The 25,140-nt window shown below is 39.4% G+C and overlaps 2 protein-coding genes across 2 annotated transcripts; both read right to left on the bottom strand.

The window, feature by feature from the left end:
- Positions 1–7,838: 7,838 nt before the first annotated feature.
- Positions 7,839–23,413, bottom strand: LOC5572121 (cytochrome c oxidase assembly factor 3, mitochondrial). Its single transcript, XM_001660154.2, has 2 exons — positions 22,998–23,413; positions 7,839–8,916 (listed from the first exon to the last, which is right to left on the bottom strand). The coding sequence occupies exon 1, from the start codon at positions 23,304–23,306 to the stop codon at positions 23,025–23,027; it is 282 nt and encodes a 93-aa protein (XP_001660204.1). The 5' UTR covers positions 23,307–23,413; the 3' UTR covers positions 7,839–8,916; positions 22,998–23,024.
- Positions 7,839–23,452, bottom strand: LOC5572122 (dimethyladenosine transferase 1, mitochondrial). Its single transcript, XM_001660153.2, has 2 exons — positions 22,998–23,452; positions 7,839–8,916 (listed from the first exon to the last, which is right to left on the bottom strand). The coding sequence occupies exon 2, from the start codon at positions 8,906–8,908 to the stop codon at positions 7,889–7,891; it is 1,020 nt and encodes a 339-aa protein (XP_001660203.1). The 5' UTR covers positions 8,909–8,916; positions 22,998–23,452; the 3' UTR covers positions 7,839–7,888.
- Positions 23,453–25,140: the final 1,688 nt, after the last annotated feature.

Below are 25,140 nucleotides of genomic sequence, written 5' to 3'. Positions count from 1 at the left end.
GGAAGAGAAATTGCGTTTTGTTCTAAAAGTCGTTCATAGACGGCGTAAAACTGCTTTCTGGACCATAGTGCAGTCGAATTCGTAAGGATTACAGTCGGATTTACAAGAATTTCAGTCGGATTCACAGGGCATCCAGGGATTTAGGGATTCGCAAGAATTCCAGTCGGTTTTGCTGTGATTCCATTCGGATTTTCAAGAATTCCAGACATATTCGCAAAGAATCCAGACGGATTCGCAAGGATTCCAGTCGAATTCGTAAGGATTACAGTCGGATATACAAGAATTTCAGTCGGGTTCACAGGGAATCCAGTAGGATTCACAAGGAATCCAAACATATTCTCAACAAATCCAGTTGAATTTGCAGGAATTCCAGTCGGATTATTTATTTATTTTATTTATTTCCAACTACAGTATAACAGCACAAATAGCCTCCTAACGGTTTTCAAAGTATATGCTATTACTAGACAACTTATACCAATTTACTTTGCTACTTATTATAAAATTTATCAACACTATTTTTGAATGATAGATAACTCCTCTCACACCTACACTTTCTTGGCAATTTATTCCACGCTCTAATTGCACGGTGTCGAAACGAATCTTAGAGATATCCAGAAAGACATCTAGGCACTGTTAATAAAGGTGCTCTCAAGGACCGGGCGTACGCAAAAAAGTTCCTAAGATTCGTAGTAAGATTTTGATAATTGGTGAAACTTATACCGAGTAAGGAATTGGCGTAACTAGATATGTGGTCAAATTTTCCAAGATTGAAAACATAACTTATGACTGTGTTAAACGCTGAATTCAGTTTTTGTAATTTTTTCTTAGAAACTAGAGAAAATAAAACATCCCCATAATCAAACAGTGGAATTATTAGAGATCTTGCAAGTAGAAGACGTGTATGTTGTGGAGTGCAACTTCTTACTTTAATATACTCCTACACGTCTACTCTGCTTCACAGTCTACGACAAAAGATAACGACTTTGTTCTTTATTCCATCATCATTGTTTCACATCGGGTTTTGCTCTTTGAACATATTTTATATAATTGTGTGCGCGAATAGCAAAAGGGGTTGCGACTCCTAAGCCGAATAGTATACTTACAACAACGAGAGAATGAAGAGGTTTGTATACTTTTTTACATACTACATTTACTTGGTCATTCCAACACATTTTACAGTCCATTAGTAAGCCAAGGTTTTTAACAGTATCGGAATATTCAATCGTATCATTGTCCACATTAATTTTGGGAGCGTTATTTATTGCCATACGCTTCTTTCTGAAGATAATTGCCTGTGTTTTTTTTTCAAGTTCAATAATAGCCCGTTCAATTTACACCACTTTAAAAAAATTTGAATTTCAGAGTTCATTTTTCTTACAGTATTAGGTAAATTATTTACAGTATCGGACAAATATAGCTGACAATCATCAGCATATAAATTAAATTTGCAGAAAGATAGAGAGAGTGGTAGATCATTGATGTACATGGAAAAAAGAAGTGGACCTAAAATGGATCCCTAAAGTACACCACAGGGAACTGTGATCTTCTCCGATTCTTTGTTGTCAAATTCAACGTATTGTGAGCGGCGTGTCAAGTACGAACGTATCATTTTAACGAAAAATAATCAAGTTTGAAAATTCGTAAAAGTTTAACACAAAGTAAACTATGACTAATTGTGTCAAACGCTTTACTGAAATCTAGTAGTACCATGACTGTAACCATTTTTTTGTCGAGTGCTTCCCTTATATCGTTTTTAACCTTTATCAATGCAGTTACAGTGCTGCAAGATTTCCGATATCCTGATTGAAATTGAGACAATAAATTTTTACTTTTCAAACAGTCGTTTAATTGTTCAGCAAGTATTGACTCGAATATCTTGGACAAAGCACAGAGAATGCTGATTGGACGAAAATCCTTAGTGGTAGTTGGATTATCAACTTTGCCTATGGGAATAACTTTAGCAACTTTCCAATCTTCAGGAAACTTAGAGCAGGTTGTACAGTGATTTATCATGTTAGTGATGTACGGCAAGGTTACTGGCAAAGACATTTTTAGGATTTTAAGTGGAATAAAATCAACACCGACCGCATCACAGGACGCTGAGGTAAATTCCTCAAGAACTTCATCGTTAGTTACTCCACGAAACGTAAACTCTGATTGCAGTTCAGTATCACAATTTTCACCAAACGTGATTGGTACATAGTGCGAAACAAAGTAGTTATTGAGCGTTGAAGCATTTACATCACCACCACTCATTTTTGTATTTATCTGTTTTAGTCCTAAACGTTTTATATTATTCCATAACTGTTTCGTCGGCAGATCAGATCTGCATTAAGCTGTGTGGTGAAATATTCACGTTTGACACGATTTATTTCACGATTAGCGAAGTTTCGTAAACATTTGATTAGCAAGGATTCCAGTCAGATTCGAGAGGATTTCAGTAGTATATACAAGATTTTTAAACGATTTCATATGGATTATATGAGGAAGTAGTGAACTGTAATTGAATTGTTTATCTGCTTTGCTCTTGTCCACAGTTGATCAGCAGAAGTTTTCTCGTTTCATTTTGTATGGGAAAAGGCATCTAACTTCGAATTTCTCGTAAATGAAAGCTTTAATCTAAAACATATATTTTTTAGGCGTGATAGTCATTATCATCACGTACAACCGGTATCAAAAGTTTTTTTTTCGAAAATAGTTCCCAATTTTGAGAAATAACTCTTTAGGTGCTTTTTGCCACACAAATATTTCCGCCTTACCTTTAAGCAATTTTTCGTGCATAGACACTAGCGCATGTGCGTTACTATGTGGCGAATAGTGAATCAGGCCATGCATGTAACACATTGATAAGCAGGCGTAGAGAAATAAAAATATAAGCATCAGGCTTAGAAAAATAATATTTAAGTGTTGGGGCACTACGCCACTGTCCGATGAAGTCGGACAGCTGCGCTGCCGTTATACGCATAACTGTCCCATGTTCCAAAATGTGCAATCGAGAAAAACGCGTTTAAAGATTTTAACACATTTAGGCCTCGTATTGACCAGGTGTGTGGTAAATTAAATTAAAATCATTACAATCGTATAAAGAATAGTGTGTTCATTAGCGTCAAGAGTTTGGATTATGGGAATAAAGTAAATTTAGCTACGAAATTCAAAGTGGGACTGTTATGCCTAGAAATACGAGGTTTTTGGTCAATTTCTACGCATAACAGTCCCACTGAAAGTAGTGACCAATTATGTGCTAAGCATACTGCTGTAGATGACCGTTCTTACGTATATATTGTACCGAATGAAGATGACGTATAACCTCAGGACTATGTTAAGGCATCTAATGAAGGCTCAAGTGACATGTGCCAAACGGAGCCACGTGTGGGGAAGTGAAGAAATACGATTTTATAGTATAAGATGGAAAGCAAAGTTTCATGTATGTGTGATAATGATAAAATGTATGAGTTAGTGATAGAAAGAGTGGATGTGTAAGTTAGAGAGTTTCTTCTTCTTCTTTCTGGCGTTACGTCCCCACTGGGACAGAGCCTGCTTCTCAGCTTAGTGTTCTTATGAGCACTTCCAGAGTTATTAACTGAGAGCTTACTATGCCAATGACCATTTTTGCATGCGTATATCGTGTGACAGGTACGAAGGTACTCTATGCCCTGGGAAGTCGAGAAAATTTCCAACCCGAAAAGATCCTCGACCGGTGGGATTTGAACCCACAACCTTCAGCTTGATCTTACTGAATAGTGCGTTAAGTTAGAGAGTTTATAAGATGTAATAAATTCCTATATCGACTCTTCCAGCTAGAGGCTTGACAGAAACTCATCTGCGAATTCAAGGTTATTCTGCGGAATTAATATTTAACTCAAAATTCACGATACAAATCATCACACGATTTGTCATTTCTTTGGACTTGGTTAGCAAAATCATGATATTTGATACATCGCAAATTAAGTTTAAGAACCACCAACATATTTGCCACTTGCACCGAAGAACCAGTTATCCGTAGTATGTGGTCAGGTCATCTAAAACCTCTTGAATTATTCTTCTTTTGACTTGATTTGCAAATTCATCATGTTTGTCTCAGAACCGCCAATATAATAGCCACTTTATCTGGGGAACAGGGTACCCAAAATAACCTGGCATGTTATCAAGTCCTCTAAGAACCTTTGAGCTACACTTCTTTAGCATTGATTTGGGAATTTATGAAGTTTAATGTTGCCAGTTAGGTTTCAGACCCGACAGTTTAATGGCCATTTCTCCCAGTCAACCGGGAATTCGGAACAATCCAACATGTGGTCAAGTCATTCAAATACATTTGAACCACCTTAAGACTTGATTTGATCCACCTTTGACATTGATATGTCGCAAGCCAGGTTTCAGATTCGCCAATATAATGGCCACTTCCACCAGTGAACCGGTATTCGGAACAACCCAGCAAGTGGGATTATTTCAGTACTTCCCGTGATGAATCCAAAATAACGATAAATTTCTAATCGATGACCGCGGTTCCAAAAACTAGAAGAATTTTGTGATTGACCCTGAAAATTCAACTGAAATTCATTGAAAAACGGATGGGAAATAATATTTTGATATTGAAAATTTCAATCAAATTTGACGTCAGGCTCGCATGAATGATGAATGCATCCCGATAATTCAAACACATAAAACGGGTTGTATTCCACATGGGATGTAAAGCCAACATAAGAAGATGTTCAAAACGATTTTCCCAAACATTAGCTAATTCAAAACTGCCTACTGAATGTTTTGCTTGAGTTCAGCGCAGCGAATTGTATGGATCAATGCACGAGTTCACTAATTTGACGTTTGAGCGGTGCCGAATTCACTAGTTGCCATGGTCACATAAATAACACGGCACCGCTCAAACGTCAAATAGTGAACGCGTTCATTGGTCCATAGTGTGCCAGTTATGCGTAGAAATACAGTAGTGAGACAGTTATGCGTGGAAATTCAACAATGGGACAAAATGACTTGGCTTGCTTTTCATTGAGTTGGTGGGTGTTTTCTAAAACTATACGTAAAAATAAACTGTTTGAGCTTAGCTTAGCTTAGCTTAGCTTAGACTGACTACACATATCAATGGTTGCTATTCCGTGATTGACCGAAGTCAGTGAAAATGCACAAAGAATCAACTAGAAGTTCGGCTGGGATTGGCCATAATCTTCTTCAGTGTGCATAATTCAGTGCCTCTATTTATACATGGTCAATAACGGCGCCGGCCACGTCCTTGCAGTCAGGTGGGATTGAGGGAAGGAATGTTAGTGTGTAATCTTTGCTATTTGGAGACCGTGTTTGCCTCTGCATCTCAACAAAGGTTACTGGGAGGGATGTTTGTTAATGGGAAGGATCGTTGGGTCACAGGATTCACTTTGATAAGCGATTAGACCATGATAAATAATTATTTGTGAGATATAAACATGCTTATATGTAAATATAATATTTTCATTTGATATGAACAACATCTATGTAGAGAAAAAATATGCCGACACTTGATGTGACGAACGTTTCAAAGTTTGTTGAATAAAGTGAACCTTTTGGCAGTCTACACTTGAAGTGTCGAACCATTCAAAGTTTTTTTTTTTAATTACAAAAATAAAGGTAAAAAGAAGAAAGTGTTTTGAAAAAAAAAAAAATTAGACATAAATAATTTATGAATCAGAGTTTATGTCGACACTCACAGTGACGAACCATTCATATTTTTTATGAAAAATCATATTTACGTCTCACCGTTGTAACGATTAAGGGTGCAATCATACATATTTTATAGATTAGAAACAGTAGCATAAAACGAGCTCACCAATTGATCCGTCATCCTTGAGCAGCAACAATCCTCTTTGAACTTCACTCGTTTAATAGGCTATATAAAAGCACCCAGAGAAAATAGGCGTGCAACCCGTGAGGGAAAACAACTGACGACTGCTCGGGCTTTCTTGACGCACTGCCCAGGAGCAAGCGCCAACGTCGGAAGATCAAAAAGAACTAATCGAAAGCGGCACTTTTTCACTTTACTCGATCGACGCGCGACATGTTTGATCCTGCCCTCATCGCCGGCCCCCGCAAGAGCAAGCGTCAAGGTCGGAAGATCAAACACAACTCCATGCCATGGAATCGGAAGACCACACACTACAAACGCGAATCTCTTTTCGCACTCGCGCCACGCGGACCGAAAACAATTGGTCTTGATTCGATCGCTCGCCCTGCAAGAGCATGCTATGGAATCGAAAGACCACACACTACTCTATACGTAAAAATAAACTGTTTGATGACAAAAAGTCAAAATGCACAAAAAGTAACATGGGACAATTATGCGTATAACGGCAGTGCGTTCACTAGTGGTTTCTGCGCTCGTGTACATACACGTTCCATGTCACCAACACTACTTAGAGTGCTTGTGGAAAATATAAACAAAGATCAGCTGTTCCCAGCAAAATCAAACGGCACTGTTTTCAACCAGCAAATTTGCGGCGAGAGCTCACTTGACAGCAGTTGAGTCGAAGCGTGATGACAGCTTGATTTTCAAAATCCTCAAACCATTATTCGCAAGACACGAAGAAGGCAGAGTTAATCTAAAATTATAATTGTTGGTTTGTTGGAGAAATTAGTGTTCGACCAAAATTGTAAGTAGAAAATAAGGTATGAATTCGAATCAAACATGTTTATATCATACGTAATATGAATTACAGCTTTTGAGCCCCTAAAAGACGTGCTGCAAAAACGAGGTCCGAAACTACCCCCCAACAATAAGGGTTTATTGTATGAGTGGCGTGAGGTGAGAATTTTCGGTCTTGTATAGCGAGGTGACTAGCCGTGTAAATCAAATGGAGAATCACTTCACTCGAGTTGAGTACTGTCATCACTCATCACGTTATAAAAGACCAACAATTCTCACATCACGCCACTCGCAGAATAAACCCACGTTATTGGTCTAATCTTGGCTTGAAAAGCTTTTAGGTAACCGTTTTCAAATAACTACAGATTCTAGTCAGATTCGCAAGGATGATGTTCACAAGGATTTCAGTCGGATTCGTAAGGATTTATAGTCAGATTCGTGCGAAACTCAGTCGAATGCGCAAGTATTCCATTCGGATTTGAAATAATTCCAGTCAGTTTCTCACGGATTCCAGTCGAACTGGCAAGGATTTCAGTCAGATTCACGATGGTTCCGGTCGGATTCATCGGATTCACATGGATTCCATTTTAAATTTACTAGTATTCCAGTCGAATTCGCAAGGGTTACAGACATATTCGGAAGGAATCCAGTCGAATTCGCGAGGATTCCTGTTGGATTCACAATGATTCGAAGCAGATTCTTCACGATTCCTGTCGGATTCGTATGGATTCCAATCAGAGTCGATCAAATTCAAGTTGGATTTGCAGAGTCCAGTCAAATTCGCAAGGTTTTCTGTCAAATATACAAGAATTTCAGACAGATTCACAAGGATTCCATTTGGATTTGCAGCGATTCCAGTCATATTCGCAAGGATTTCGCAAAAAATATATCATAAATTTACCAACAAAATTCCGAGTACATATTCCCAACCTAAAATTCTCACCATTGTTTTCCTAATGTTTGAATTTAGAATTTTTTGAACCGCGTCAAATATGGTACGTCCACGGTACTAAATACAGTAGCGGCCGGTGCGAAAAATGAGTGACTCAACTAAAATTAAAGCTTCGTGGGCGATCATTTAACAAGCCCCCGTTAAAGATACTCTTGATGATTGATAATTACCTAAAATGGTTTCCTATGCGGCAAGCGTTATAAAGCTTTATGAACATATGATATGAATTACCACTGAAAGTAAATAATTTTACCAACAAAGTTAAAGTTACTAACTTTATTTATACTAAAAGAAAAAAAGTTCAACATATTTTAGTATCCATCATCTACGTGCTTTGGTGCCCGATAATCGTAGTGCTTTATCTCGGGATTTGCTTGCACCAGCTGATCGTAAGCTTCCGCTATCCGTAGACATTCTTCAGTGGACAATTGAAACGACCTCGCCAGAGGATCAACATCGGCCATCCGGAACGTCAGCTGTGTTAGATCTTCCCGTACATCCGGTGGGTACAGGTTGGACACGCCCCGGCGGCAGTATTTCTGTCGCATTGAAAATATATGGCGAATTACCTTTTCCACGACGTCGAAATGAACTGTGGTCAGAGGCGTTTTCAGCGGAATAATGGTGACAACTCCCACGTCTACATCCGGTTTGGGAACGAAAGCTTTTCCCGGGATGATGAATTTCAGCTCTGCTTTGCTCCAAACTTGATTCATAACCGACAGCCGGCAACGGTATTCCGAAAGGATGGGAGCGACTATTCGTTCGGCAACTTCCTTTTGAAACGTTAAGGTAAGACTACTGCGTCCATAGGACCATGCTCCGGATCGCAGGCTCATTTCGCGGATCCAGTTGATAAGCAACCTCGTCGAAATGGCAAAAGGTAAATTACCTATTAGGTGGACAGGGGCGCGTTTGTCGTTCCATTCGGTTTTAGGACAATCTGGGAACGCCATTTCCGTTCGATACTCTAGTATGTCACCGCGAACTATGTCCATCTGAAGAAAGTCTTTGGAAGCTTCCGCCAGTAGTTCCAGTGTCGGAAGGAACCGTCGGTCCTTCTCAACAACGACCAGCTGGTGGGGAAACTTCCTAATGATTGACCTGGTGATGCCTCCCGGGCCCGGACCGACTTCCAGCACGTAGTTGTCTTTGATGTTGCCGGCTGCTCGTACGATTTTGTTGGTCAGTCTTTCATCCATTAGGAAGTTCTGAGAAAGCTGCTTAAGGGCCCGCAGTTTGTACAGCCGTACCAAATCCCGAATGGTCGGAAGTGGCGGCAGCCGGGCACCGGATTTCACCAAAGAGTTGATAGCTGTAGACGAAGACATGGCTAAGCCTGAAAAGAAAGAGAAAAAATCGTTAGAGCAGCGGTTTGCAGATTGTGCTCCCCGGAGCAATTGGAGCTTTGCGAAGCCTTAGTAGGTGAGCAATTCTCGCTGAAACCAGGCCGCCATCAGCACACATCGTTAGAATTCCAATTTAATGTCAGTGATCGTTAGTATATGATAAAACTAAAGGGTGGTCGTTTCGGTATTTCACATCGTACGCCAGCTTGCTTAACAGTTTGCAGAAGTCATTTTTTTTAATAAATCATAGGTATTTTTCACGTGATATCTTTAATATTTCCCTTTGAACACATAGCAAACTTAGTGGCATCGTATAGAAGAAGAATAGATTCCATTTGAAGCTTGATCATTTTTCGCGTCCATTTTAAATTTGGTCTCCATCTTGAATTTCATCAGAAAAAAAACGATATTTCATTATTAGCGTACCGCTCGTTTTGAATTCTGAGATCACTATCAGGAAACTGAGAAAAAACTGAGTAAGAGCCGCTACAAAAACTAGGTAAGCAATGGTATTTACCCTATAAAATGAACGATTTCCTAATTCATGTTCTACGATTTTGACATATATGACAAGTGCAATCAATGTAAGTCAAGAATAGGAGTATTAATTTTAGTGAAAAATCTGGCGGTAATTTTGAATTTCGACGCCATTTTTGATTTTAAGTAGTAGAATGATTGCACAGTTAATTAGTTGTCATGTTCTATAGGCAATTCCAGCCTAAAAAATTGCTGTTATATTTTTTTTTTTATTTTTACAGTTTACTTATACACTACGAAATACGTGTCAAATGTACAAATTGAAATTGAAACTGTGAAAAGAAACCACGTGCCTCGGTGGGGATCTAGCCCACTACTATTCACTAGATGGGCGCTTAAACCTGGCAACGTAAATGGCTGGGCATGGTGTACCATTGGTACCTCGCGTACCTGCAGGAATAAAATAGACCCCTTTGTGTGGTCCTTAGCCTCTTGCCCAGCAACTCCTATCCCTACCTCCTCTTGGTACTGGCCGGGGTTCGAGTAACCTTAGGGAAGATCTGGTAACCAACCCCGGTGGGAACTTTGGTCGTATGCTGACAGGGAAAGGGGGGCTTGCTTTAGCATCTGCTTCAGCAAACCTGGAGCGTCTGTACTCCATATTAGGAGCGGCTCACAACAGCGTCTGTTCTCAATGTCAGGGGCGGCTGATCATCGTTCGAGAGCCAGAGAAGGACTCTAAGCTAATTTGCGCACTATGGTCCCCCGAACATTTAGGGGGACTGCTCCTCCGGAAATCTAGGGGGTTGGTATCAGGCCCTGCAAGCAAGCAGTAAAAAAATCAAGCAACGAATAATCAACGAGAGAATGCGAACCGGCGCAATCGGGGAAGACCACAGCGACGTAAAGGAACTAGCGATTGGAAGCTCGGTACGTGGAACTGTAAATTTCTCAACTTCATCGGGAGCACACGCATACTAGCCGACGTGCTGAAGGACCGCGGATTCAGCATCTTAGCGTTGCAGGAAGTGTGTTAGAAGGGATCAATGGTGCGAACGTTTAGAGGTAACCATACCGATTCTATAACATTCCCCAGAAAACCATTCCCCCGAAACCCATTCCCCAGAATTCCATTCCCCAGAATCTCTTTCCCCAGAATGTACCATTCCCCAGAATTTCACTCCCCAGAATGAACCATTCCCCAGAAAACCAATCCCCAGAATGGACCATTCCCCAGAAAATTATATACCTACTTCAAAGTTTTGAAATAATCTATTGAAAAAACTTGAAAATTAAACTCCATACAAAGTTGTTTACAAGTACCATCAGTGCACCAGTATCCGCTCATGTACCAGTAGCCCGCTCACACCGAAAAAAGATAAGTTTAAACAAAGTAAATATGGAAACTATACTGCCCATAACTGCATATTTGTAACATTCGACAAAAGTAGGCATTGAGTAAATGGGATACCAAGTTTGCATTTTAATGCAGTATGGGAGCAAACCAAAATTTCAAAAAATCACTAAGAATTCAAAAGTGCTTATTTGAGGCTGAAATTTTGTACAACTCATATCGCATACTAAGTGAATAGTCAGAAAATAATTCTGATAGCAATTTCATTGCTATCTCATTATGAGGCTCATTTAAAATCTCAATGTGACTGTTATGCGATTATATTTACCAATGTGACAAAACAACTTGGTATTTTTTTCGAATTTTTTAGAACAATCTCACAGATTTTAGTAAGTCGATCGAAAGTATTTATCATTTGATGACTCTCCATGGTATTAACTCCAATTTGTTAAAAATGTCGAATGTGACTGTTATGCAGTTATGGGCAGTATAGCCACTAGACCAGTGATTCCCATAGTGGGTGAATTCGCCCCCCAGGGGGCGAAAATTTGTAAAACTAAATTTGGGGGGCGAAAAATCCAGAAAGGGGGCGAAAAAAACTACTCATAATCTTTTAAGGACATACATCAGGTAAATCAATTCCAAACTTAACTCATATCAGGAATATTTTACTTGGATCGATATATCTCCAATCAGGCTCATTTTAAAATCATTATAGACTACACTTGATAATTGTCAAACACAGATGCATTCAGGTTTTTTAATATTATCTAAGTTTGAGGAATGGTCTATATTTGAGATTTTCACAAGGTTGGTACAAAACATGTATCTGCGAATTTTTGGAACTGTTTGCAAATGCCCGATATTTTATTTAAGGATTATTTTATGTGAGAACATTGAGATAAGGAAGCTAATATTTGTTTCATTGGCATCCAGCTTTTTACCATTTTGGAGTTTCGGTTGCACTCATTCTTATCATTTCTTATGGTACAAATCATTCTAGAGACAAATTTTTCTTGGTGTAAGAAAAAATACCCTATTTATATATTGCATTGAAATATGAGTTGAAAAAAAATCTGGATTTCCATATATTTGTTCGGTGTTTATAAATTGAATGAAAAAAATCGTTCCCAGAAACGTCAGACATTTATTATTAACAATTTCTGAAAATTATTGCAGTAATTTTAGAAATAAAAGATTAATCAGTATGAAATCACGTGAAATCACCATTAACGAATCATCCCCCAACTACACTCCCGTGCAAAAGTTTGGGTTCACCTCCTCAAAAACATACAAAAGTGTTCTGTCCATATCTCTGTGATTACACGTCCAATTGAAACTCTTTAAGCCGCATTCGAAAGGCAAAGAGTTATTCTTACCTCGTATGTATTTTTCCAAAAACATTTTTTTAATTTTGTATGCTAAATTTATACTAAAAATTGTGACATTTTTTAAAAAAAACCACTGAAAAATCATATCTAATTTCCTCAGCATTGGGTCGACCAAAATTTTAAATCAAAGTGTCATTAGAATCGTAATCTCATATTCTTTGAAGAGACCCCACGAAATTTTTGCGGAAAAATCTGAAAAGTATTCAAAATCAATGAAACAGTCAGTCAAGTCATCGTGCAAAAGTTTGGGTTCACCCCTCAGTATGGCGTATCGTGCAAAAGTTTGGGTTCACCTAAACTTACTTGAATCTGTGAAATCTCAAACCAATCATGTACGCGCCATTATTTGCGCTCAAAAAAGCTTTGAACTATTAAAATCGGTTGAAAAATGGCAGAGATATTGACAAAAATGATGTGCGTGTGGCTCAGGTGAACCCAAACTTTTGCACGATTTGCATCATACTGAGGGGTAAACCCAAACTTTTGCACGATGACTTGACTGACTGTTTCATTGATTTTGAATACTTTTCAGATTTTTCCGCAAAAATTTCGTGGGGTCTCTTCAAAGAATATGAGATTACGATTCTAATGACACTTTGATTTAAAATTTTGGTCGACCCAATGCTGAGGAAATTAGATATGATTTTTCAGTGGGTTTTTTGAAAAATGTCACAACTTTAAGTACAGTGGATCCACAATTAAGAATCGCCCACAATTTATGAATCAGCTGACTTTAAATGACAAAATAACAACAAAAATCAACACAAAACATCACGTAAACAATTTTACTCAAAATAAATTATAAGTGAAAATGTTTCCGTGATGTTTTGTGCTATTTTTTACTGTTATTTTGGCAGCTGATTCATAAATTGTGGGTGATTCTTAATTGTGGATTCACTGTACAAATTTAGTAAAAAAAAGTTCAAAGAATGTTTTTGGAAAAATACATATGAAGTAAGAATAACTCTTTGCCTTTCGAATGCGGCTTAAAGAATTTGAATTGGACGTGTAATCACAGAGATATGGATTGAACACTTTGGCATGTTTTTTAGGGAGTGAACCCAAACTTATGCACGGGAGTGTACGTCACAAGTTGGTGCATTTGCATATATTACATTCAAATAGTTTATACTGGGCCAAACTTGTATCAAAAATTGATTCAGTAGCCTGTAATGCACGCAAAATATTGTTAAAATTGCTATTATAAATTGCAATCTAGTAAATCATTCCCGATAATTTTGGGATATTGATATAAAGGAAAACATTTTCAAATGTACATAATAGTTATCGTATCATGATTCTATGGATATGCGAGTCGATGTGATTTTTTGATGTACAGCACTTAATTAAATAAAATATTGAAATCACATATCAGGGGGGCGATTCCAGATAAATGTTGGCCTCAAGGGGGCGAAAGTTGAAAAAGTTTGGGAAGCACTGCACTAGACGATTTAAATCGACAAATTGAATTATACTGTGGACAATCTTTTGCGTATTTACTAAAATTACCTTACTTTTAAAACTCGTGAGCGGGCTACTGGAACATGAGCGGATACTGGTGCACTGATGGTACATGAGAAGATTAGCATTGGTACTGCTACCCGAGGAGGAACAAATAACTCCCCAATAACTTATGCATACCATTTTTTGGTATCATACCAAAATTAGGTATTGTTCAGTTGTCAATACCTCAATTTGGTATTATAATGGTATTGAAAAAAATCTTTAAAACAATTAAAAATACTTCATTGAGGTATTAAACAGCTATTGAGGTCTGCTGGAGGTATTGAACTACAATTGAAAAATTTCATTTTTATATGAAAATCCATCAAGTATTATTGAGGTATTACAATACCTGATCTAGTTATCAGTTTGGTGTTCGTAGAATATGCTTGAGATATTATTTGAGGTATTTTACCTCTTATGCAGGGCTAATTCATACCTCATTCAGGTATGTAGTATTGGAAATTATCTGGTATGGAATACCTCAATTTGGTATTCAGTAGTTATTTTCTTCTGCTCGGGTAATTATGAACACTTTACGCATAATTCAAATTTCATTTGCAAATGAACTATCACAGTAGTTTCACTTTTATTGGCACTTATGAAAACTGATAGATCAGTCTATGGGGAAACACAATATCCAATATTTATTTAAAAGAATATACAACTCATCACTACTCTGCACAAAATAGAGCTACACCCTTCTTTAGGTTAGTAGATTCCAAATGTATAATTTCACATGTATTTCCAATTTTTATCAAATGTAGTGATGCATGCAGCTTTTCATCAATGTTTTAAGAAGGTGCATCATCTCTTACTTTTTAGGGCTACACCGATTAGAATAAAGACGTTCGTTTCCGATATAATGATTACGTAAACTCGGCAGAATAAAAACTTACTATTCTGTACAATAAAATGATACGCCCTTCTTTGCGTCAAGTCTAAATTACAAATGACTGGTTTAATTTTGCACAAAATAGTGATACACCCTTCTTTCAGTCTTATCCTGTTGACGATATAGACAAAATTTTCCGTAAGGATACCAAATGGCAAGAAGGCATTTGGCATGATTGATTAAATGATCAATGACCATTTGGCATGACATGAAGAACATCCTTTTTGAAAAGAAGGAGCATAAGTATGGCTGGATGGCAAATGGCTTTATACCAAATTATTTTATGCCAAGGGACCTTTTGCTATATGGGCTCTCCATCGATATATTTTGCCTATATCATTAATGAGATAATACTGAAAGAAGGGTGCATCACTATATATGCAAAAATAAACATATAGTCTGTATATTTTATGGAAATGTATTAAAAGAAGGGTGTATTATAATAATATGCAAAATACTCATGAATAGGGGGATTAGGGGCATATTGGACACATTAGGTAAATGCTTATTTTACATAGAATGGAAATATGTTTCTTTGCTCTAAAATAAATCCACCGCTTCCTCTGCTTTGCTTATAAACTAATTTGAAGCTGAGAAAAAATATAGTAGAATTTCAGAGGACAAATGAAGCAAAGCGTAAATTTTATACCGTTAAAACGTTCATATACAATACAGATTTCGTACAGTTTATAAAGTTTTGCTGAAATATGCATATTCCCAGAGAGTAAGGGGGTGTCCATTTCGCCCCGTGTGTTCATTATGTCCCTAACCCTCCTACCTACATATTTGCTTTGTCACATCAGACCTTAGCCTGTCACATAAGTGACTCTTCTTCCTCTTTTCTAGCGATACGTCCCTACTGGGACAGAGCCTGCTTCTCAGCTTAGTGTTCTTATGAGCACTTCCACGGTTATTAACTGAGAGCTTACTATGCCAATGACCATTTTTGCATGCGTATATCGTGTGGCAGGTACGAAGATTCTCTATGCCCTGGGAAGTCGAGAAAATTTCCAACCCGAAAAGATCCTCGACCGGTGGGATTCGAACCCACGACCCTCATCTTGGTCTTGCTGAATAGCTGCGCGTTTACCGCTACGGCAATCTGCGCCCCCCAGGCAATGGACATGCCCTATATCAACTGCAGCGATTTGCAGTAGACAGGATGTCCCGGGCCCGATCTATCTGACAAGCCAATCGAGCCCTCTGTCACCATAGAAGATGGTGTCTCCATCATGTCGATAGCCTGGCGCCCCCACATAAGTGACTCACGCAAAGCAATAATAAAAAAAAAAAAAAAATGGATATTCATATAGCTTTCTGGGGAATGGTGCATTCTGGGGAATGGAATTCTGGGGAATGTTACATTCTGGGGAACGATTTTCTGGGGATTGGTTCATTCTGGGGAACGGAATTCTGGGGAATGATTTTCGGGGGAACGGTTTTCTGGGGAATGTTATAGAATCACCATACCACCTACCAGAGCTGCGGCAACACACACCAGCTGGGAACAGCTTTTATAGAGATGGGTGATATGCAGAGTCGCATGATCGGGTGCTGGCCGATCAATGAGATAATGTGCAAGTTGAGGTTAAAAGGCCGGCTCTTCAACTTCCGCATAATAAACGTGCACAGCCCTCACTCCGGGGGCCCAGATAGCCGTAGCGGTAAACGCGCAGCTATTCAGCATGACCATGCTGAGGGTCGTGGGTTCGAATCCCGCTGGTCGAGGATCTTTTCGTAAAGGAAATTTTCTCGATTCCCAGGGCATAGAGTATCTTCGTACCTGCCACACGATATACACATGCAAAAATGGTCAATCGGCAAAGAAAGCTCTCAGTTAATAACTGTGGAAGTGCTCATAAGAACACTAATCTGAGAAGCAGGCTCTGTTCCAGTTGGGACGTAATGCCAGAAAGAAGAAGAAGAAGAAGAAGCCCTCACTCCGGAAGCACTGATGCTGATAATAGTAGTTTACGGAACAAGTTGCAGAATGATGATTTTTACAGCACGAGTCGTAAACTTGTCCTACGAAGCTTACCGAGTTCTGCAACGAGTTACGTACAACATTTTTTGCAATTTCGTAGAAGACCACTTGAGGGTATCAGAAATTATATCGGAATGCATTCACCATCATTTCACAATTTCTGAAAAATTGCACTGGTTTCAGTTGTGTAATGACTATTCCCGCACTGCATACTTCAGTGCAGGAAAGTAGGCCTCCATGCCAGATTGGCGTGATGAAAAACAGCCTATTACGATAAGAAATTGCAAAAAGTCGCTTTTTACGCGCAGCTCGAACGCGAGTACGACAGCTGCCCAAGCCATGATGTCAAAATCATCATAGGAGATCTAAACGCTCAGGTTGGCCAGGAGGAGGAGTTTAGATCGACTATTGGGAAGTTCAGCGCTCACCGGCTGACGAACGGAAACGGGTTGCGACTAATTGATTTCGCCGCCACCGTAGCACCTGCTTCCAGCACAGCCTTCCATACCGATACACCTGGAGATCACCACCAGGTCCGTCACACTCGAGCTCAGATTGGGTACCACTTCTAGTACTGCATTTCGTCCCTCGGTAATGCAAAAGGTACCCAAGTTTGACAGATCGCAGTACACTTTTCACGGCATTCTAGATTACCTTATGAGCCATAAAATTTTGGGCAACTGCAAGGGACATGGAGGTCTTTAATTTGTCTTTGTCACCACAAGAGACAGAATCATAAATCGACCACGTTCTGATTGATGGACGCCATTTCTCCGACATTATCGACGTCAGGACCTATCGTGGCGCTAACATCGACTCTGACCACTGTCTGGTGATGGTCAAACTGCGCCCAAAACTCTCCGTCGTTAACAAAGTACGGTACCGACGACCGCCCCGGTATGACTTAGAGCGACTCAAGCAATCGGCTGTCGCAGCGGCATACGCGCAGCTCCTCGAGGCTGCATTACCGGAAGAGAATGAGCTGGATGAAGTCCCTCTTGAGGACTGCTGGAGAACAGTGAAAGCAGCCATCAACGATGCAGCTGAGAGCAACGTCGGGTACGTTGGACGGATTTGACGGAACGGCAGTCTGCGGACGATGGGAACCAACCAGCCACCACTTTGAGGGAGGTTAAGGATGCCGTTCACTAGCTCAAGAACAATAAAACTCTGGTAAGGATGGTATCGGAGCTAAACTCATAAAGATGGGCACGGAGAGGCTGGCCATTTGTCTGCATCGACTGACAGGCACACTCTGGGAAACAGAACAGCTAGCGGAGGAGTGGAAGGAACGGGTAATATGCCCCATTTGCAAGAAAGGGGACAAGCTAGAATGGTGAGCACGTTAGCCTTTCGTGTGAACGCAATTACTAAAATTTACTGTGCAAGTTCCATTAAAAATCATCAGAAGCGCTTCGTTTTGGGCACTGAATTGCATTGCATCGATTTAGCTGTTATATTGCTGTGAAGTGTCGTGATATTAGCTGGAAATTTCCTAAAACAAAAAACCTAAAGTTCAACCCATCGAAGCCATGTTGATTGACAATCGAAGGAAAAACGAAATTCGAGCGGTGTGATCTGTATTGGTGCTAAATCCCACATCGAACACCAAAATGTCATCGCAAGACTTGATAGTGTCCAAACAAACTCGCAGTAACTCAACAAATAGTAAACCCAGATCTGACTCCGACAGGAGTGTGAGCGATCTCGCAAAGCTCCTGAAGTCATAATTCGCCACGTATCAGAAATCCACAGGTGATGAACTCAAGAGAATGAGTGATTCCTTAATTCAGTTAGCTTCGAATCAAAAAAGCTCAGAGGAGAAACTGAACAAAATGAGTAATTCTCTCTGTGCTCAAATGCAGAAGCTAAAAACCGACATTTCTGCTGATATGAAGCTGCTGAACAATACCACATATCGGAATCTGACTAAATCCTTGGAGGAAGCCAAATCGGATGTGACGGCTGTGGATCGAAATATCCGTATGAATTACCTGATTGTTAGTGGAGTACCTTTTACGCCTGGTGAAGACATCTTCGAATATTTTGGAATTTGGTGCCGATCCTTCGGATATGCGGGGAACAACTCGCCTTTGGTGGACATCAGAAAGCTTTCAAAAGGAACCCCTAAGGCAGGATCTACCAGTTTGCTATTGATCCAATTCGCCATCATGATCCAGAGAAACGATTTTTTTGCAAACTATCTGAAATTTCGTAATCTCTAGCTCTAGCTCTAGCTGTTGGAGGAACATTTGTAACCTTATAGAGTGGGGTTTGGTGGTTATTCCAAACTAAAAATGTTTCTAGATATAATCGCTTTAGGCTGACCATACGTACCGTATTTAACGGGACAGTACCGTTTTCACGACCTTATCGGGCTGTCCCGTCATATTATTGGAAATGCCTAATTTGTCCCGTATTTTTTGAAATAAGGAATGTACGCAGCATAGTTTAAACTATTTTCAATATATTATAACTGACTTACCTACTTTTCCAGTAGTTTTTAGTTTGTCAATCAAAGTCATCTTTTCTAAAGTATTCGAACCATCTGAGCAAAATCTCAATAGATAACCAAAAAGTAGATTTGAGTACCTTGTACTTTTTAATTTCACCCTTATTTCTTATCTTTGACAGATACGCGTATTTCGACTACCACTTGTAGCCTTCTTCAGTGTCAGTTACTCATTTCCACTCTAGTGTGGATTCGAGTAACTGACACTGAAGAAGGCTACAAGTGGTAGTCAAAATACGCTTATCTGTCAAAGATAAGAAATTAGGGCGGAATTAAAAGGTACAAGGTACTCAAATCTACTCTTTTGATTATCAATCATACTCATATTTGATATGTATGATACTAAAATATTATATAAAAGTTTTGTATAGGAGGAGAACCCCCATTACCGGACACTTAAGCCATTAAATTCATAATAAAAAAAATATTGATTTTATGCGATCCTGTTACCCATTTATGATAAAAATTATCATCTTTGAATCGTACAAAAATAAATTTGAATTTGATATTTTGTCAAATCTCATTGTAAACGTTTGTTTTTTGTTTACAGAACTTGACCATAAAAAGTATCCTGTGTTTTATTCTGCTTTCGACCAAAAGTTTGGGGTCATTCTTGGATATTATATTATATATCACTCAAAGGAAAGGTCGTCAATAAAACTCAAACACTTCAAAGGAAAATGATATATTGAAATCCAAATAAACCCAAATGAATAAAAATTGAGTGAAAATGACGCAGTTTCAAAAAATTGCAGTATAGATAAGACTAAATTATGAAAAGTAAATTGCTGAAGTAAACAATTAAGTTTTTTAACAATTTTCAGTCGAACTAATCGTTAAAAATTGTTTCATTCAATCAGCCCTTCTCTTAATGAAAATCAGGAGCAACATTATTATTATTATTATTATCTTTATTAAAGAGACTTTCAGCTCAGATCGTGGCAGGTTCAGGAGCAACATTTTTTAGATTTTATATTCAAAACGTTTGAGAATTGTAATGTCTTTTTCAAAGATTATAATTATAATAAAATATTGTTTTACCAGAAGAACAATATTTTTTTTATATTTTCAAATTATTTTTTTTCATCCCAACAAAAATAAAATATTCCAATTTAATTAATGAGTGAACAGAGATTGTTACCCAAGTAACATCGTAACTTATGCAGCAACAATAATTGTCGGATTGAGAAGCTTGTAGTAGAAGAATTCTCGCGTTTAGTATCGTAACTGCAGTGATCGATTTCTCTTCGTCGATTTTCCCTTTGGAAAATTACTCGGCCGTGCGACTGTTTTCAACGATTATTTTTGATTCAGTAGAAAGTACTTATCGTCCTTCGTCATGCTACAGCGTGAAATGTTTCGAAAATTATCAAATATCAGAGAGAAAAATGACGAAGAGAAATCGATTACTGCAGATACGCCTGTATGATACTAAACGCGAAAATTTTAAGTATGGATGACCATTATCTTTTAATAAAAATGTCCCGTTTTTGTACTTTAACTGTCCCGTTTTTTTTTGTTAGCTTATGGTCAGCCTAAATCGCTTTGAAATTTGGGCAGTGCTGTTATGGAAATATTAATAAGTGCACGATAAACACGTGGTTCACCAGGCGTCTAGGCAACTCTCAAAACTCTTGGTTCTTGTCTATGGGTCTGGCCGGCTAGCCACGCTATGCGTAGTGCGCTAGCGCCGAGGGAACCATACAAAATGACTCAAACAATAGAAATCGATAGTGTAAAGGAATCAAAGCTACTAAATATAGTGACCTATCATGTTTTGCTTCTATTCACTCTGATGCCTCATGTCCATGAACATTACTACTTCTTAATACTAAACATTATCTCTACATTATCTCTCGAATCTGTTCAACGCCGATTTCTCCGATTCGCACTCCGTAAGCTACCTTGGAGAGATCCATTCCGCTTGCCGAGCTATGAGAGTCGATGCCGATTGATAGACTTGGACCTCCTCCGGAACAGAAGGGATACAATCAGAGCTTTAACTATTGCAGACGTTTTACTGGGTCGTATCGACTGTGGGACAATCCTGGAGCGAGTCCATTTAAAAGCCCGTCCACGCTCGCTCCGGAACAGCGTCATGCTGACATTGCCTCTAACTCGAACAAACTACAGACTTCACGGAGCACTTAGTGGGATGCAGCGAGTGTTCAAGGACGTCAAGTAAATCCAGCTCTTCTTTTAATGCAGAAGCTAAACTAACATTGTTTAAGAGTTTAATTTATCCTTATTTTGTGTCAATCTTTTATTCGATGTTACTTCATTTGCTCTTTCTAGATTACGAATTGCACTCAATTCATGTGTATTGTTTTCAATTTGAACAGATTCTCTAGGGTTTCGCGCTTGCAATATCGATTGATTGGCTGTCCTTTCGAGAAATTTGGTGAACTGAGAAGTTACTTATTTTTGTTCAATCTTTCAACCACAAAGCAACCTGGTTATTTGTTAAATAAATTGGAATTCACAAGAAGTCGATCGAGAATGTTTAGAATATCACGATATAAAACTTCAAGATATGGAAGGTCGTTTTTCGTTAGAGGCGTGATGACTTGAAATCTACTACCCAATAATTTGACCCTAGAAAAATCTTCTATAGCATTTAGGAGGAAATGTAATGAATACTTTAATTAGTTTGAAACTAATTGAATTAGTTCATTAAATAATGAATTGGTTGAAGTGACGCTTATTTTCATGAAAATCATTTGTAACATTATAAAAAGACATTTTTCTTATGTTACTGATTAATTTAAATAATTAAATTAAACAAAATGTATTATCCCAGATCATCTTCCGTCAGCTGTCACCTATAGTAAACGAGTTCGTGGGAAGTTATCAAGCCGGCTTCGTTGACGGCCGATCTACAACGGACCAGATCTTTACTGTACGGCAAATCCTCCAAAAATGTCGTGGATACCAGGTCCCAACGCATCACCTTTTCATCGATTTCATGGCGGCATACAACAGTATCGACCGCGTAGAGCTATGGAAAATCATGGACGAGAACAGCTTTCCCGGGAAGCTCACGAGACTGTTAAGAGCAACGATGAAAGATGTGCAAAATTGCGTGAAAATTTCAGGTGAACATTCCAGTTTGTTTAAATCCCACCGGGGAGTAGGACAAGGTGCGGGAATCTCTTGCCTGTTGTTCAGTATTGCGCTAGAAGGTGTTTTACGAAGAGCCAGGCGTAACAGTTGGGGTATGATATTTACGAGATCAGTGTTACGATAGACGGGGATACGTTCGAGGGAGTCGACGAGTTCGTCTACCTTGGATCCTTGCTTACGGCTGACAATGACGTTAGCCGTGAAATACGGAGGCTCATTATCAGTGGAATTCGGGCCTACTATGGTCTCCACAAGAAGATGCGGTCAAAAAAGATTCACACCCGCACCGAATGTATCACATACAAAACGCTCATAAGTAGTCCTCTACGGGCATGAAACGTGGACGATGCTCGAGGAGGACTTGCAAGCACTTGGAGTCTTCGAACGTCGGGTGCTAAAAACGATCTTTGGCGATGTGCAGGAAAACGATGTGTGACGACGGAACCTGAACCACGAGCTCGCCCAACTCTATGGGCGAACCCAGCATCCAGAAGGTGGTCAAAGCTGGAAGGATACGATGGGCAGGGCATGTTTCGAGAATGCTGGACACCAGCCTGCAAAGATGGTTCCGGTTGGTACAAGAAGGCGAGCGTGGGGCAGAACCGAGGATGGAGAGATGCGGCCACGAACCGAGAATTGTGGCGTGAAATTGTTGATTCAGTGTTATCTGTTTACATATTAACTAAATAAATGAAATGAAGTGATTCTAAAGACCCCTGCTACAAAGAATAGATGCTCGGGCAACAATTTAATTTTGAAAAATGCTCCACGAGCCAAAAAGACTGTAAACCCTACGTTAAATCTGAGTCACTACCAATATTAATTTCCTTACCTAAGTTAAAAATGAAGAGTTAAATTTCTATTGTTTATCCGGAACTTCCACCTTCAACGGTTCTTCGAAATCGTCCAGGAATCGTTCCTGCTTCACCGAGTACATCGAGTAGAGGTAGATTCCCAAAACGGTTCCTCCGAGCGCAAGGGCCGTGATTTTGCTGTTCCTCCTCTGGCGCTGCAGCTTCTGGACCCGTTGCAAATTTTGCTGTTCAATCAGTCGCATAAAGTCAATCTCGGACTTCTTCAGCTTCCGGGTGGTGTCGTCGATCTTTAAACCGTGCTGTTGCTGCTCAGGACCCGAAGACATTTTACGGTGCAGGGAAGAAATGAAGAACCGTTGCGCTATCACGAATAATTTCACGATTTTCCGAATTTTACATCGAATTTCACCGGTCACGTCGTGCACTTATGTTCAATGACATAACTAACTCCATCACTCTCGGCACTCGGCAGACGTAGCTGTCAAATTATCGGTGCATTTGACGTTTCCACCAATTCTTCGTTAAATGCAAGTGCGCAGCCAACCAAATTCCAATCCAAACTAGGAATAGGGGTGGACCATTAGGTCATCTGGCATAACACACATTTGGATTTTAAACTAAATACACAGACAAACAGACGTCACACTCTCATCATTGTCCATCGACCACCTTTTTAACGGTTGATTCAAAAATATGGTAGGTGGCCAATCTGCCACCCGCAGCGCTCGCATCGTTTTTGTTCGCGTTTGACGTTTACACACTAACGCCATCTGTTGGCTCGTCGGCCAAACACACCGATTTTAGCATTGGGCGTACATGTCCTCGTGACTATGATTTTGATCGCGATTTGTTCTAAGTGTTACGTCTGTTTGTCTGTGCTAAATATGTGAAGAGTGCCCATGGGGCTCTGCACAAAAATCTTTTTCCCTCTTTCACTCCTTCACAAAATTTGTAAACAGCAAGGCCAGTAAACGGCAAAGTCCCATGCAAAATCAAAACAGTGCTGAAGGGGGTGGGTGGGTGTCTACAAGATGTTATAGGTCATACATAATTTGGACAATATACTTACGAAATGCGTTATGAGGGGGTAGGTGTGTGGTGGTGTTTTTTAAAAAATGGCCCTTTTTGGCGTTATGAAATTTGTGAATAAACCTAGAGTCATTTGGTGCAATAGATATTTTGGCATTTAGTCGAGTGGTTAGAGTCCGCAGCTACAAAGCAAAGTCATGCTGAAGGTGTCTGGGTTCGATTCCCAGTCGGTTCAGGATCTTTTCGTAATGGAAATTTCCTTGGCTTCCCTGGACATAGAGTATCATCGTACCTGCAATGACGATAGATGGACCCATAGGCTAATATTAAATGTGTCAGATTGGTATGGAAGAAACCATGGGGAAACGAACTTCCACCTGACGCAGTTTCTGTCAGGACATGGTTGCTATAGACAGTACCTGCATAGGTTCGGGAACTCAGAATCTCCTGCGTGCGCCAACTGTGCTGGTGTGGAGGAAACAGAGGAGCATGTCGTGTTCGATTGATCGCATGCGCACTACATGCGGAGAGGAAACAACCCCCGACAATATTGCTGTATGCGTTTGAAACGCAAATATCAAATGCGGGAACACCAAACGCGGTAAGATTTTCCACAAGAAATGCGATGTCAAAGATAGGTTTTTCTATCTAGTTAAGCGATGATTTAGATAATCGTTGCTAGGAGTCCTTTGATTGGTTTGTGTTACCGCATTTAGAAGACATTTAGTCAAGATTTGCACCTCAAATGCAAACAGCTATATAATCAAGAGAATGTGTGCGGATGCCGAGTGCTGAATGCAGTAACTACAGCTGTCACTCACATAATTTTTAAATTGGGTTCTTCCACAAATTTCATAACGTCATTTATGGTCATTTTTGCTTTCAACCCACCCCCGTCGTAACACTTATTTGTCGGATTTTCAAGAATGCAGAAGGAAACACAATAACTTGATTAAACCAACTCAATTTTGACGTAGAAGTACGTCTCTCTTCTCTATACAGGAGTGAAATTGGAATTTCAAAACCAAGAGCGTTACGTTGGCATGAAATATTTTAAACGTTTATAACTTTTCGCTGGCTTAACGAAATTTCTTGATTAGCATCTCAATCGAAAGCCAAGACATCAAAGCT

This window comes from Aedes aegypti, chromosome 3 (assembly GCF_002204515.2).
Source record: "Aedes aegypti strain LVP_AGWG chromosome 3, AaegL5.0 Primary Assembly, whole genome shotgun sequence".
Lineage (NCBI taxonomy): Eukaryota > Metazoa > Arthropoda > Insecta > Diptera > Culicidae > Aedes > Aedes aegypti.
This window is presented reverse-complemented; position numbering and strand designations above follow the sequence as displayed.

Coding starts and splice junctions, on each gene's coding strand:
- LOC5572122 (XM_001660153.2), bottom strand. CDS start 8,908: ATGTCTTCGTCTACAGCTATCAACTCTTTGGTGAAATCCGGTGCCCGG.
- LOC5572121 (XM_001660154.2), bottom strand. CDS start 23,306: ATGTCTTCGGGTCCTGAGCAGCAACAGCACGGTTTAAAGATCGACGAC.